We start from the raw sequence: 15525 nt of genomic DNA, 5'->3' as shown, positions 1-15525 counted from the left end.
AAATTAAAATGTCATAAAGTTCCAACAAATAACTATTATTACAACACAGTGCAATTAACAACTATGGAGCATTTCGGTTTGGACATGTTGTTTTTTGTGCCAACTGTTTTGTATAAGGAGCATTTGTTTTTTCTCGTTCTCAATGATTCCCCGATTCCACGCCTCATCTTTATCCACCTTTTTCCGGGTTTGCTAGGATCAACATATGGAAGAGGTATCTCTCTCTTTAATTCAAAACTTTTTTTCAAGATTTTTTTTTTGGTGGGGTGGTGCAAAAAACAAAAACTTTTCAAAACTTTTTTTAAAAAATAAAATTAATTTTTTTGGGAGGTAGGGGGTGGGGGCGATGGGGAGGGGGATGGTTCCAAAAACCCAAAACAAAAACTTTTCAAATTTGTTTTTTTTAAAATAAAATTAATTTTTTTCGGGAGGGTGGGTGGTGCAAAAAAACAAAAAAAAACTTTTAACAATATTTTTTTAAAAAATATTTTTTTTGGTGGGGGCTAGGGATGGGGGTGTGGTGGGGGCTGGGGGTAGGGGTGGGGGTGGTGCAAAAAAAAAATACTTTTAAAAATATTTTTTTTTAAAAATATTTTTTTTGGTGGGGTAGGGGTGGGGGCCATAAGGGGGCGTGGTGGGGGCTGGGGGTAGGGGGCGGGGGTGGGGATTGTGAAAAAAAAAAAATTTAAAAATCTTTTTTAATTTTTTTTTTTTTTGGTGGGGTGTGGGGGCAGGGGTGGAGGGCAAGGGAGGGGGCGTGGTCGGGGGCTCGGGGCAGGGGGGGTGGTGCAAAAAAACAAAAAAAAACTTTTAAAAATCTTTTTTAAAAAAACATTTTTTTGGTGGGGGGCAAGGGAGGGGGGCATGGTCGGGGGCTGGGGCAGGGCTGGGGTTGGTGCAAAAAAATAAAAAAAAACTTTTCAAAATCTTTTTCGAAAAAACATTTTTTTTGGTGGGGGTGGGGGGCAAGGGCAGAGGGTGGGGGGATGGGGGCAGGAAGGGGGTGGGGGCGAGGGATAAAGTGTTATAAATAAAACTTAAGGGCAAAGTGTTAAAAATAAAGTTGAAAGTCAAAATGTTAAAAACAAAACTGTTGAGTAAGCTCAAAATCCCTTAATCACTAATCAAAAATCATCACTTCTAGTCAATGATTAAAATTTGAATCACTTCCCCTCAATTTTAATTTTAAAACTTAAAGGTCACTTATATTTAAATGCCCCAAGTTGATCCGTGGCAAAAGGACAGGGATGGGAAAGAGAATCTACAAAAGATGATCTGTTGTGAACTTGAAGTTCCCACATCGCTCGCACACGAGATTGTGTGCGTGCTTATAAGCAGGGCCTGAAGCCTTTACTTGTATACGCGTTTTAAAGCCGTGAGGTGCGCCAAAGCAGACAATATGTACAAGCAGTTTATAACACGTTATCAGCACGATGCTCGCGATGAGGGGGTGTGTTGTGAACTTGAAGTTCCCACATCGCTCGCACACGAGATTGTGTGCGTGCTTATAAGCAGGGCCTGAAGCCTTTACTTATATACGCGTTTGAAAACCGTGAGGGGCCAGAAGTTCCCAAAGCGGACAGTTTATACAAGTGAGTTATGGTGCCTGGTGGCCCTCCTCCTTCGAATACGCGTTTTAAAGCCGTGAGGTGCGCCAAAGCGGACAATATGTATAAGCTGTTTATAACACGTTATCAGCACGATGCTCGCGATGAGGGGGTGTGTTGTGAACTTGAAGTTCCCACATCGCTCGCACACGAGATTGTGTGCGTGCTTATAAGCAGGGCCTGAAGCCTTTACTTGTATACGCGTTTTAAAGCCGTGAGGTGCGCCAAAGCGGACAATATGTACAAGCAGTTTATAACATGATCCAATTTTTCACACACTTCATTACTAAGAAAAATCCAAGAATAGATATAAATGTGGAAGATAGATCCAAATGTGTTTGACAAATTCCGTGTCTCTCTCTTCCCATGTCAGTTACTAGTAGTACTAATTATTCTTCTCTAGTGGCCCCACCAGATCCAAAAAAACTCCATCCTTTCCTTATTTTCCCCTCCCCCCAATGACATTGTACAATCTAACAAGCATCTTATTTTCTTGGCTTTATTTTCAAGACTCTTTTTCTCTAAAGTTTCAGTTTTTCTCTTGAGTTTTTTCTACTCTTTTTAGCTTGATGAGTTTTCTTGGAGCTGGAGCTAGTCTTGAATGAGATATATCTTGCTGGGGTTTTCTTTTCACAAGCTGTCGCATTTAAAAGCCTTGGTCTTTGGTAATTTCTTGAAATTCTGCTCATTGATGATAATCTTGGTTGATTTCTCTTGCAGAAGTCCTTTTTTAAATGTTATTCATCTCAAGGTTGTTTCTTTGCTTGTGTAAGTTTTGGTGTGTTGGTATGTTTGTGTTGTTTCATCTCTCTTCTCTTTCTATTTTTGGGTGTTTTTATCACACCCTTTGTGTGTGACTGTTGATTCTTTCTGCTGGATCTGTGCATTGTGATCTTTTACCTGGTTTTTATGATTTTTTCAATTTTTTTTTGTTTTTGTTTTAAGTGTTTGCTTTTTCCATTTCTATATCTGTATAACTGGTGATGTATGTTAGTTTCTGAGTTTTGGAAAACTCAAAAGTCAAAAGTCAGATGGGTTCTTTTTATGTTGCCCACCCAACAAGTTTTTCCGCTCTAATTGGTTGTTGGATTAGTGGATGCGTGACTTTGCATTTTCAAAATTTTGTTCAATTCATAAAACTATCTTATTAGCACCTATGATCTGATGCAAATGACTGTGAACAGGTAAAATAATCTTCCTGTTCTCGTGTGAAACCTTTTAGGGAAAACCGAGGTTTGCCCAAAGCGGACAATATCACACCATGTTAATGAGTATCTTCTTTTAGTCTTCCTGGTCCTCATTTCCTTGAAGAAGTAAGGTCATTGCCTGGTGGAAATTCACCGTAATATATTAGTGTTGAGGAATAATGTGCGCCATCCAGTTTAATATGCATGTTTACATTCTAAGTTTTATGTTGTGTTGAGTCACAGGCAGGGGAAAAAACAGCACATTCTAACTCTTGGTTGTGTTCTGTTCCAGGGAGGAGGGAAAAATGCAGTGCACTAACTATCTTCCAGGATATTACTACCCAAGAGATCATGTTTTCAGTCTTACGGGTAGTAATTCACGGTCAATACCCCACAGTGGTATCGCCTGGAACAGTAGTAGAGGATTCAATCTTGCGTTTCCTCCATTTATGGTAGACCAGAGCCAGGATTTAGTTTATCAGAAGGATATATTGAGACAGACAATACTTAAACATGAAGCAACATTTAGATATCAGGTATATACATGAGCATTTCCTTTGGTTAGCCTTTGAACAGATTATTGTCATCTTGGGTTATATTCAACAGAATTTTCAATTTATTCTGCATCTAAATGAATTGCTCTTATATATCCTTTCATGTTTCTGGAATTAACTGTCCTGATTTATTTACTCATAACTTGCTCTTTCTTGTGGATTACAATAAACCTTTCATAAACATTCTTATTCTCTCTTGTGGATTACAATAAACCTTTTGTAAATGTTACTAGATTTCCCTTAAAATTTGTTACTAGAGTTGGCGCTTCTTCTACCTAAATGTTGCAGTTCTAGTATTTGATCAATTTTTGTCTTGAGTAATGGTGACCTTGGGAGTCCTTCATCACTTGGTGATTCACTTAAATGCATCATAATCAACCAGAAGTTTAAATGGTATTCTCTTTCAGGTCAATGAACTTCATCGTTTATATGGAAGACAAAGGGAATTAATGGATGAGATTAAAAGGAGAAAACAAGTGGATGATCATGTACACTTGCAAGAATTAGAGCCAAATACTTTTGTGTCTCTGTTAAGGTCTGAAATTTCTGAGAAGACCTTTAGGCACTCAGTAAATCTCACAATCATTGAGCCATATGCACCAAGTAAAGAAATGTTTCAAGAGTCTTTCAGTTTTGGTGCCGACAAGACTGTGCAACCAGGTGTTGACTGTTTATCAGGTAAAAACATTTTAAATGAATGCACAGCATCATTATTGAAGAACGACACATCAAGGAAGAGAATGTTGGATCTTGAACTTCCAGCAGAAAAAGCCATTGATAATGAAGAGGAAAATCCTGTTAAAAGGATAAATGTTCTGATTTCAGAATTTCAACCTCAACGTTCTTCGAAAGTCAAATTTGTTGCCTCTGGAGACTCTTCCAGTTCTCCCGCAAGTTATAGGGGTACCTTTCTTTTGTTTGACCTGAATGAACCAGCACAGCCTTTTGAGTCAGAGTGTCCGAATTCTGCATTTGGATCGAATAACATTCACGAGGAAATCCAGGACAGGGATCTGGATTTATCCGGTATTGGACGTGCAGAATGCTCAACTCTGAATAAAGAAGGTATCCTGAATTTCTCTTGAGAAAAGATTCTGATCGTAATTCTTAAGCTGTCATCATGCTCTTTTCCTGTTATTGTCTTGCACAATACCTGCTTTTATTTCTATGTTGCATCAGTTATCTGTTTTTCCTAATGCTGGCTTCTCTAAAGGAATACATACAGCCTTTCTATCCTAAAAGATGTTTATAGCATGAAGTTTTACCCCTCATCACAATATTTGTTATCTGCACTTACAGGGAGAGATGGAAGCAACTTTAAGTCATTTGATGAAGACAATAAGTTTTCAGATTACACAAATTGTAGGAAAGGCATGGACTTGAATTTGACACCTCCTACCTATTTGTCTGACTACCGGTCTGCACCCTCCTCCGACATTTCCCATCTTAATTTTCCTGAAGGCGGAAATGTAGAGATTCATAAAAATTATGAGGTTCTTGACAGTAAGATGGTTCCTGATTCTTCACCTGAATATAGAAAATGTACCAGGGATAATCACCTTGTAGGGACTAGCATTGATAGCAAGCTTTCGACAACTAATATTTGCATCGACTTGAACTCCTGCATCAAAGAAGACCTTTTATCATCTAGTCCAAGTGAAGCAACAAAGTCTACTGGGGAAAGAGATCTGGAAGGTCCTGTTAGCCCAGAAAATAAGGAGTGTTCTCCACCAAGAGGAGATTCTCAGGACAGTAAAGTCAGTACATCAATCTATTTACCAGGAAGAGGCCATAATGATCCAATCGAGGAATTTGACAAGGTTGCAGCTGATATACTTATTTTTATTTCATCATCTGCAAAGTCTGCCATTGGTGAACCATCTGAAGCTTCTAGACACTTTCTAGGCCAGCTTGCTGAAGTTGCTAGTTCTCTGTCTAGTTGTCCAGAGAATGAAGTTGAACAACCCATGGAGAAGGAAAAAGGTATTGCATTCTGTAATCAGCCAAGGAGGGGTCAAGCAAGGAGGAGGAAAAAGGATCAGAAGGACCTTCAAACAGATGTAGTACCTGCAGTGGGATCTCTTTTGCATCAGATGATTGCTCCAAAATCCGGTCCATGGAAGAAAACTCCGAGTGGGGCTAGTTCCAGAGGCGGGAGATGGTCCAATGATGGAGAGAGAACAACATTTGCTCTCCTACTGCAGCATACTTTGGATAACAAACATGGAATCACAGGCCGATTTTTGAAAGGCTGGGGGGTGACAAAAAGGCGGCAAAGGGCTCGGAGAGCTCAGTCTTATGTGTCTCCTCTTTTTTTTAGCTGATGAGTAGTTGAACGGAGAGTATATTCCTGGACTCAATACTTATTATAGATTTATAGTACAGGAAGTTGATTGCTAGGATTATCTTCATCCCTTCCTCTTTTTTTTTTTTTTTGGCTCTAGGAGATGTTATGTACAGATATTTAGCCAAGGATTCATACAGAATACTTCAATTTAGTCCTATAGAAGTGTTCATATTCAAGTTACAAATGATGGAAGCAAACACACTTTTATTCATGGTTGGTAACTTATCTATACTTCATGAATTACTTTACATTAGTTTGGAATGAACAGCTTATTCTCTGTGTGTATATATATATATTTTTTTTCTATGCATCTTTTTGTTCCTTGCTTGTTAGGTAATGTAAATGAGTATGCATTTAGTTGTTGGATTCAATATTTTTTTCAATTAAACACATGAGTTTCACAATAAACTACTAATTCAAAATTTATGAACTTGAACAAACTCTCTTCCTGAAACTGTATTTATAATCACCTCTTAAGTATGCATGAGAAAATAATATTTACTTAAATGGATAGAATTTTAAAACACTGAGTTCAGATAATATAGACAAACTAAAGAGATTATGGTCGATTTTGTGGGGATAAAGAATAATTTATGACGTTATGGTTAAGGTATTCTAGTCTTTTAAGTGAATCCAAAGATTTTTACTCATTTTATCATGTCAAATAATATGTATTCTCGTTTTAATTGGTGACTCTTTAGGTTAAATTTGTTTCCATTTAGTAGAAACATCAAATACCAAGTAAGTATTTTTCCATACCTATATATACACACACACACAAAAAGATTTAAATACTTTGGTTCTGTTTCAAGTGTTTTCAATGAAACCTAATATTGAATGATCTGCAAAACTCAAACGTTTCGATATGTACAATTACTATAATTACCTTGCACACGAATCAGGACTTTTTCTATTTTCACTCTCTATGCTATTCTAATTTATATTTGTGAAGATTTCACCTTTCTATAAAAATATTCACCTTTGCTAAAATAACGCTTGTTCTCACATAAATTTATCAATTCTAACAATAAGATCAAGCTTCTTACTTGTTCCCTTTTTTCACAAAACAAATTTCAACCAATTGTTTGGGGTCCCTCTTCCTTACATGTAAGGAAAAGGTATAATTTCAATCCTTCTTTCAGAAAAACTATTTTTTTTTCTTTTTTTCCTAACATTTTTTCTTTATTCGGTAGTTAAAAGCTTCTTGATTCTTGTTTTTAGAATTGAGATTTCTTCTTGATGATCAGAGCTTCTTGTTTCTATTATTGATAGTACATTTGTTACTTTTCTGAGAGCTTCAATGGTATGATTTGTTTATAGCCTTCTCCCAGCCAAATTCATCCTTTCAAAATTTATAAAAATTTGATCTTTTAACAAAGATTTAATTTGAAGGGTCTGCTGAAGAAGGGGACAACAATTAGGAGATATAAATTCTTGGAATATAATCTTTTTATCATTTAGATGAAGGGAATGATATGGAACATCTTGTTTTATCCTTATAATATGATGATTTTCCCCCCTCATTGATTCTTGTAGATTCCTTATTGGAAGCTTGTTGGCATTATTTTTTCTCCAATAAGATTCTCAAATAGGCCAAGGGTATCATAATTTCTTACTTTTCTTACAAGGGGTAGAACTTATGGACATGTTTTGTCTTTAAGTAGCCTTATTTACAATTAACTTTCATTGTCAACTATTTTGAAGTTTACACACAAGAAAAGCTACTCAATAGTTTATTTGAAACTCACCAAAGCAAACTAATGCAGTTTAGTCGTAATAACTTAATGCTGCTGATAATAGGGAATATAAGAATATGTGGAACTCTCACCTGAACAAGCAAGATTATATATTTGATGTCAAGAAATGGACATGTTGATTAAATTCTATGACCAAAACATCTGTGCTAGATTTATATTCTCAGCCTCTATGATGTTAGTGATATAGCCAAATTTCAGCATTAGGATTTTCAGTTAATTATTGATAGCACAATAAGAATTGTCTATTGGGATTAGTAGATGATAAGAGTTCCAGTTCAATTTGATGGAGTGATCAGATGGACACAGAACTGAAAGCTGCTGAAAAGAACATTTTCTTGTTGTCCTTCTATCCCTTTTTTCCCCTCAAATTGTTATTAAATAAGTGATCCATAGCATCTCTTTTTTAGGTTTTTATATGTTGTGTATCTCCTCCAGTTCATATTGGCAACTGTGGGCTATGAATATATAGGGAACTAAGTGTACATAATTTTCCCTTCTTTTTTATCTGCATTTTATGACAGAATATATAAGTTTAGTCACACAAGCCATGGATGAGAAAACATCCAAACCTAATCTTCACCAGTTAACATGTCCTTCTTTCTATCTATTTAGGACGCCAAACGTGTGAAGTTGACAATTGAAAAAGCACTCTGGTACTTCTTGCTTTCAGGTCCTGGTGAGTACTCTTTGTTTGGAGCTTGGGAAGTAAAACAAAATTTATGTTGCTTACTCTAAACCCCTCTATATCATATCTGCAGGGGTGTCGGTTTGTTATTTCATTTCCTTCTCTTACAATGGCTGATATGGCTGGTGGCATACCTGAAAGCCTGGAAAAAACCGAGCCTGTAGTCAGTCGTGTGAGAAGGAACTCAACTGGTAGCCTAGGTTTTGAAATGGGCGAATCCAAGGTCTTGTCACGTTATCTTGGCGTTCCAACACGTTCGTGTCATGATATGTGCAAATTTGGTTTTGAACATGATTCTCCAACAAAGGCAAAGATTCCCCGGCCCACGAGATGTGGAGCAACATTAGGGAAAATCCCAGAATGGAAGAGAGTACCAGGCTCAGCTAAACCACCTTCAGAGATCAAGAACCAGACAACTTGCCAAGTCAATGGACAGGAAATCCCAACATCCACCAAAAAAGCAGCAGCTTTTGCAAATCATCAAAGTGATTTTCCTTCAAGAATCCATCAAAGAAGATACAGTGACATCTTTATACCAGGGAGGTCTTCGAAACTTCAAGAGTCTCTATTGGCTGGATCAAGCAGTAGACAAAACCACAGCTGTAAAATGGAGGAGCACGGTGGATCCTCCGAGCTAAGAAAGAAAAAGAATGTTGTTACCTCAACTGTTTCAGTGTCTCCAAAATCTTCTGTGAAGAAGGTATCAAGCACAACATCCAGTAGCAACTCCCCAAGAAAGGCATCTCACGTTAACAGTAGGACTAATTTTACACCAAGCAAGACTGGGAAAATCAGTTATGAAAATGATACAAAGAAGTCGTCGTATCTTAGAGAATCGAAGCCTAAAAGACACACTACAGGGATTTCAGAAAGTAGTAATGCCAAAGAATCCTCTTTGGATAGAGACGTTCCAAGACGAGGGAAGATGGCTTCATTACCCCTTTGTTCCCCATCCTCTCCTGCATCTTCAGGCGGCGATAGCTCAAGAAAAAATGGGCCCACCCAGCCTTCCATTTCCTCATCAACTTCAGCAAATGAGTCTTTTAACAGTGATGGAACATGCTCTAGCACCAAACAAAATGGAACTACAACTCAAAAGCAAGACATAAAACCTCAGAGGGCTGGACAAGTTGGGTTAGAAAATGAAGATTGCAGTCCTAAACTGCTCAAGTTCAAAAAAGGAAAGACAACTGATATCGAGTCTGAGAATTCCAGTCCAAGGAGACAAAAGTTTAGGCAAGTCACCGTACAAGATAAGCGCGAAAATGAAAATGGTAATGGTAATCCTGGAGGAAAAAGCTTGAGCAGATCCACTGCTGATGGCCATTCAGATGCTGCTACTAAAAGCGAAGTTATGACAGTAAATCTTCGATCCCATGCTATAGAAGACACAAAAGCAACTCCCAGTTTATTCAACAACGTACTTGAAGTTACTGCAAGCAAGCTTGCCGAGACCAGGAGAAGCAAGGTCAAGGCATTGGTGGGTGCTTTTGAAACTATAATCTCCCTTCAGGATCCAAAATCCTCTCCACTAATTGGAAGATCATAACGTCCTTTTCTCTTTTATAGAAAGAATCTGCACTGGAGGTGCAAACTCTGTTACTGTCCTTGTGACTATTACATTAGCTAGTTATAGGGATTGATCACTCAAATTTGATTTCGAATCGAGTTAATGAGTGCTTAGAACAGTCTAATTGGACAAATTTGGTTGAGCTTAAGATATTCTTGGATGAACAACTCATCCATGTATGCTTGCAGTAGCTGAGGCACTTGTTAGCATATTAAGTCCTAACATCAAGTACTGGATTTTATGCTGCATAACAGCATAAAGTCCAGACTCTATAAATTTCTCTGTTGAGGATGACACATTGTTATCCTATGTCTGTACATATTTGGTCAATGAATAACAGAAATTTAGAAGGATTACTCTCAAGCTAGTAGAAATCACAAAGTTGAGTGCATATGCCTGTTTACCAAAACATTCTGTAACTTTACAAGACAGGAAAAAGAAAAAGAAATTCCAACCATTAGCAGAACATTGACTGCTGGCAGTAGTAAAATTTTCACTCTATTTTAAAAATTAAGAGTTTTGATTCTTGAAATACATTTCATCTCCCGTTAAAGACTCCACTAAAAACCATGCTATCGCCTCCTAATGATGCCTCCCATTCTGTGGATGAGGTCCTGATTTGAGATAATGCAACAACCACCTCCCGAATTTCTGGTCTGTTAATTGCATTTTCACTTAGGCACCAGTCTGCAATTTCTGCCATCTGCAGAGTAATGAGAAAATGTCAGATCTGTATGTGTAGTTTACTGGCTATCAGAAAAGACGTAGAAGAATAGGAGACTTGAACATGAAGACATATTTAGATTTGCTAACCTTGTATATATCTTCCATGGGATAATATCCACTGAGATTCTCATCTATAAAGGATTCCAATGTTGACTCTGGATCCTCATCTTGGAAAATTTCATGAATCTGATCATTCAATGGACACTCTTTATTCGTTAATGAAAGACTAACTATAATAATATAAACATAGGCCTTTTTAAAAATTTAAGCTGTAACAAGCAAGAAATTGATCTACTGACATCCATGCTCTAATATATGCATACATTTCATTTATTCTTGTTTTAGATTCTTCTTTTCCTTTATGCATTTCCTATTCGATCATGTTCTAAAATAGTGTCAATTTTCTCAGATAATTATTCATGTGGTTGTCTTTCTTTCTTCAAGATATATCTGCTAATTTTTTTACTTACAATTGAGATGAGTGATTTCATCTTGTTTGGATCCCCATTTTCACGAATGAGTGCGCGTTTTCCTGTTATCAGTTCTGCAAGAACTACTCCAAATGCAAAAACATCTGTTTTGGTAGTTATCTGCAGCTCTTTCACAGATCTGTAACATATGAGACAACAGAAGCAAATCTTACAAATTCTTTTAAGGCATATGGATCTGATATTGCTAGAAAATAAGGCTTTAAAAACAACAATAGTGACTAACAAGAATGTGTAAATTAAGATGCTTACTCAGGGGGAAGATATCCTGGTGTTCCAACAAGGCGGGTCGCTAAGAATTCATCTTCGTTGGTTCGACCAACTAGTTTTGCCAGACCAAAATCTGCAACCTATAAGAAAGCACTTTCATGATTTACATCTAATGGAACTATAAATTGTTCATTGAAGTTTTAGTCCGTTTATGATAAAAGAAGACAACTTTTTGACAGAAGTATAAAGGGAGATTCCGCGTTCGTGAAAGTAATGATTAGAGATAATCAAATAATCATTTCTCACAGGAGTCAAGAAGGCACCTTAGCTCTCATGGCTTCATCCAGTAGAATGTTACTCGTTTTTATATCACGGTGAACATACCGAGATTTTGTATGGTCATGTATATACTCAATGCCCCTTGCTGTATCTAAAGCAATCTGTGTTCTTGTAGTCCAACTTAGAGGCTTATGACCTGGTTCAGAACAAGTTGATGTAAGCTAACTAATGATTCTGCATAATTTTTCTTTTTTAACTTTCTAAAATCTTAGTTCTTTTTATCTTTCTCCATATTGGTTTGTGAACTTTGGTTTATACTTCATTACTTGATTTTTAGCTGGGAAACTATCCGATGAACAGAATTTCCGGTGAGGTTAGAAGGATTGGAAACGGAGTGAAAGCCTGGTGACCATATCTTTTACGTTTTAACTAATGGACTGTATTTGGCTTGAATCCCGATATCATGTAACATTAAATTCTGTACCATAATAAGCTCAAATGCTGAATTTACATGTTATTGTGTACCTTTTAGCATTGGTTGATGAAGATGTTCATTGAGAGAGCCATTCGGAACATACTCATAGACCAAGTAGAGGTGATCATCCCCGCTGGCATAACCCAAGAGCTCCACCTACATGATGACCTCTTCATAAATAGTGGAGCATCATCAAAGTAAATAACAGTTTTTAGTGACTAAACTTGATTACTTACCACATTTATGTGATGTATCTTGCATAAAACTTTGAGCTCTGCTATAAACTCCTTGGACTTGTTAGACCTCATCTTTTTTATTGCAACTTCCTATAAATTGCGAGGCACAGAAGAATCTGCGTTGGCTTGAGAAAAAGTGAAGAAATAAAAACAAAAGGAAGTGCTAGATACCTGCTTCTCAATTCTCCCATAATACACACTCCCATATCCACCTTGTCCAATTATGCCGGACTCATCAAAATTGCTTGTAGCTTCTGCAATTTCTTCAAGACTATATATTACTTGCCTTTCTGATTCAAAAACTGGCATGTCTGCAGAGTTGAATCAATTCATTGTGTTAATTCTCTATAATACAATCTTTTCCTGTTGTGCGTAAGCTTATCATAATAAATTGGCATACAGTAAACCTTCAGTATGATCTTTATACATGTACTTCTTCTGCGAAGACATGGTTTTTTTAGTACTAAAGCTTTTGGAAATAGCTGCAGGATCCTTCTTGTCGCGTCTCTGCCATCTCTTTCTCCTGTGAATAAATATCATCACAGTGCAGATTGAAAGTACTGTCACAGCTGATAATATTCCAACTAATACCGTCCATTTGTGTGCTTTGTGCTTCTTTCCTGCATAATGATGGGAAAACGAGGCAACTGAAAGTCAATTTCTAAGCAATAAATTCACAATAATCAACTATCCACTGTTTAATGTATATATTCTCGTAACTTCCTGAATTATTTCCTTTACATTTTACGGAAAGCTTGGCTAACTAAGTTTGAGATACTGGATATTTAAGGCAGAACAAATTGAGACCCTCCTGAAGTTGACGACTTTTATTCACCTGAACTTTATGTTGGCCTAACACCCCCCCGGGTATCTGAAAAGGATTTTCAAGAGAATTTAACATAGGAGCATGAAATGTTTTGCCAATAGGAGAAGAGAAAGAAAACAGTCATGCTCATAACTTCCTAAATATGCATTTGACTGAAATCTGAAGACGCTTATAAGCAATGCTATCTGCTTTCATGGTCTGTAAGATTATCTGATTGCTTAGTCAACATAGTAATACATAGTGATGAGAAGAAAAGAGGAAAATTTCTATGACAGATATAACTAACCAGTACTACTTGGTAGAGCTGGAACACCATTTTTGTACATTGGCACATATATCAACCATCCAACATCTACAAACTGTGGACTTGTCAAGTGAGGGTTCAAGTTCTCTATGTCACTGACTTGAGAAGAAAGTGCATCTCCAATACTTGACAAAGTATCATGCTGCTGAACAGTATATGTCACCACAGTTTTTTCCTCATCATCCGCACATCCACACAAGAGATGCATAGTGACAACATCCCAAGCCTGGTACTTTTCTTCTCCTCCCACTTTCCAAGCCTGTCCACTATAAATATCATTAGAAACATTTGCAAATGTATCGTGTAGCTGCAGCTTGTAACTCGTGTCGTAGAAATATCCAACAGTTCCATCAACATCTTTGCAAGTGCAAGGTACAGTTACTAGGTAGTCTTGTCTGTCATCATGGCTAATCGGCTCGATTGCTGATGCATTGATAGAGTAAAATTTGGTGATACTCAGTTTCGAGAGACTGTTGTGCTGATAGAGGAAAGCGCTGCACGTCTTGATGTGATCGGAGCATGGGAAAGGGTAGATGTTGGTTAATTGAGTTGGTGCACCAGAAGCGAAATTTGTTGTGATGTTAGGAGACAGAGGAAACAGGAAGTAAAGAATAAGGATGCAACACCAAGAAGCCATAAGCCTTGGCAACGAAAAGTACTCTGCCTGGTGAAATAAAAGGAAAGCATATCAGATCATGAATTCATGATATTCTAAGAGAATATTTCATCTTTGTCATATTCTATTTGTTGCTTTGTTTGCTGATGTATACAGTAATATACTACTAAAATATAACATAAAGCTTCTAGTTATATTCTGATTATCTTTTCAAATAGGAAACTACCATACATGAAACATATATAGTATTATATGGTATTGTATTTTACAATGTCTGTCTTATTCAGGACACTGGATCAGTTGGAATTTGTGATTTTTAAATCTTTAACCTTTTACAATGCATACTTGCCGATTTTTACAATGCACTAATGGAGATATATGAGACTCCAGAAATAATGTTAGTACTATTATTACTATTTTTTTAATTTTTTTTGCTCAACAAACATTAGTAAACTGTTTAAAGCAATGCAGTGAAGATGGAGTTTTCGAGTCTGAGGAGACCAATTTTTCAGGTGACCCTTGAAAGTTGTTAATCATTTAGTATTGGATAGAACGTTTAACGGAAATGAAAAATTGCCACGCATCTTAGGATTAGCTGTTATACAGAAGGTTATTTTAAAATGATTTTCTGTCTATAATGCATACATGCATGATGCAACTCTAACCTGGATTCTTTACATCTGACCTTTGCTTGTAGAATAAATAAAAAGTAAACACTTATATTTCGTTTTAATTTGTATGAGTCCAGAGGCGGATTCTGCCTTTAATTTAATCGTGAAGCCGGCCAACTATTTATGATATGTTATTACTACTTTACTATCTATCTATCTTGGAGCCTAGTGCTGAAGAGCACAAAGAGAATTCCCTTTTGGCATCTTTAATTAGGGTGTTTTGCCCAAAAGAAGTGAAATTATACATTTTTTATATTATCAACCTAGTTTAACATGTGATAGTAGGTCAGTTATCATTTTGTTAAATTAGCATTTAAATGCTTATCATAGAGTTTTAATTATAATACCTTGTACGTGATCTGATTGTATAAATAATTTAGTACTATATAGAAGCATGGGTTGGCAGCCATGCTTCGTCGTCTCTTTGTCGTCCATTTTCCACCTTCCACCAAAAAACAAAAAGGTGTGGGCCTCAACTAAACATCAACCAATATTAAAAAAAAGTATGGGCCCCAACTAAACACCAATCAATATTCAAAAAAAAAAAAAAGTGGAACCCACCATCTCCAAACTCACCGAAAAAAAAAAGTGGACTCCATATTAACAAAATCAAGCAATATAGAAAAAAATGCATCCCATATTAAAAAATCAAATAATATTTATGTAATTTCCAAAGTATCTCATTAAATCAATAATGATAGATTCATTGTCACATGCGTATCAATCCATTAGTAGGAGCAAATGAAATTATTGTACAGTAACATACTTAAAATACTTATATATTAAAATAAGATAGAATTTAATTACTTTTTCATTTTTTTCTTACTCTAATAAATGTGAAAATAGATTAATGTCATAAAAGAAAAAATAATATTAAATGAAGATCAAATAATTAATAAGGTAAATTAGTGAATTCTAATTGACGTTTCCTTAAAAAACTGTGCAAAAGAAAACATGACGAGTAAAATGAGTTAAACCAATAAAAAA

General features: G+C 36.3%; 3 protein-coding genes across 3 annotated transcripts; 2 read left to right on the top strand and 1 right to left on the bottom strand.

The window, feature by feature from the left end:
• Positions 1-1981: 1981 nt before the first annotated feature.
• Positions 1982-6005, top strand: LOC132600488 (uncharacterized). Its single transcript, XM_060313700.1, has 4 exons — positions 1982-2272; positions 3087-3330; positions 3756-4413; positions 4648-6005. The coding sequence occupies exons 2-4, from the start codon at positions 3100-3102 to the stop codon at positions 5670-5672; spliced, it is 1914 nt and encodes a 637-aa protein (XP_060169683.1). The 5' UTR covers positions 1982-2272; positions 3087-3099; the 3' UTR covers positions 5673-6005.
• A 572-nt stretch (positions 6006-6577) lies between these two features.
• On the top strand, positions 6578-10241 carry LOC132624476 (uncharacterized). Its single transcript, XM_060339265.1, has 3 exons — positions 6578-6813; positions 8065-8128; positions 8211-10241. The coding sequence occupies exon 3, from the start codon at positions 8247-8249 to the stop codon at positions 9684-9686; it is 1440 nt and encodes a 479-aa protein (XP_060195248.1). The 5' UTR covers positions 6578-6813; positions 8065-8128; positions 8211-8246; the 3' UTR covers positions 9687-10241.
• LOC132616978 (lysM domain receptor-like kinase 3) lies at positions 9876-13924 on the bottom strand. Its single transcript, XM_060331806.1, has 11 exons — positions 13234-13924; positions 12529-12741; positions 12293-12432; positions 12122-12211; positions 11936-12041; positions 11455-11606; positions 11174-11271; positions 10904-11042; positions 10521-10619; positions 10276-10410; positions 9876-10013 (listed from the first exon to the last, which is right to left on the bottom strand). The coding sequence occupies exons 1-11, from the start codon at positions 13886-13888 to the stop codon at positions 9876-9878; spliced, it is 1965 nt and encodes a 654-aa protein (XP_060187789.1). The 5' UTR covers positions 13889-13924.
• Between the last annotated feature and the right edge of the window lie 1601 nt (positions 13925-15525).

The sequence above is a fragment of the Lycium barbarum genome, chromosome 1 (assembly GCF_019175385.1).
Source record: "Lycium barbarum isolate Lr01 chromosome 1, ASM1917538v2, whole genome shotgun sequence".
In the NCBI taxonomy this organism is placed as follows: domain Eukaryota; kingdom Viridiplantae; phylum Streptophyta; class Magnoliopsida; order Solanales; family Solanaceae; genus Lycium; species Lycium barbarum.
The sequence above is the reverse complement of the archived record's forward strand: the minus strand, read 5'-3'. Positions and strand labels throughout refer to the sequence as shown.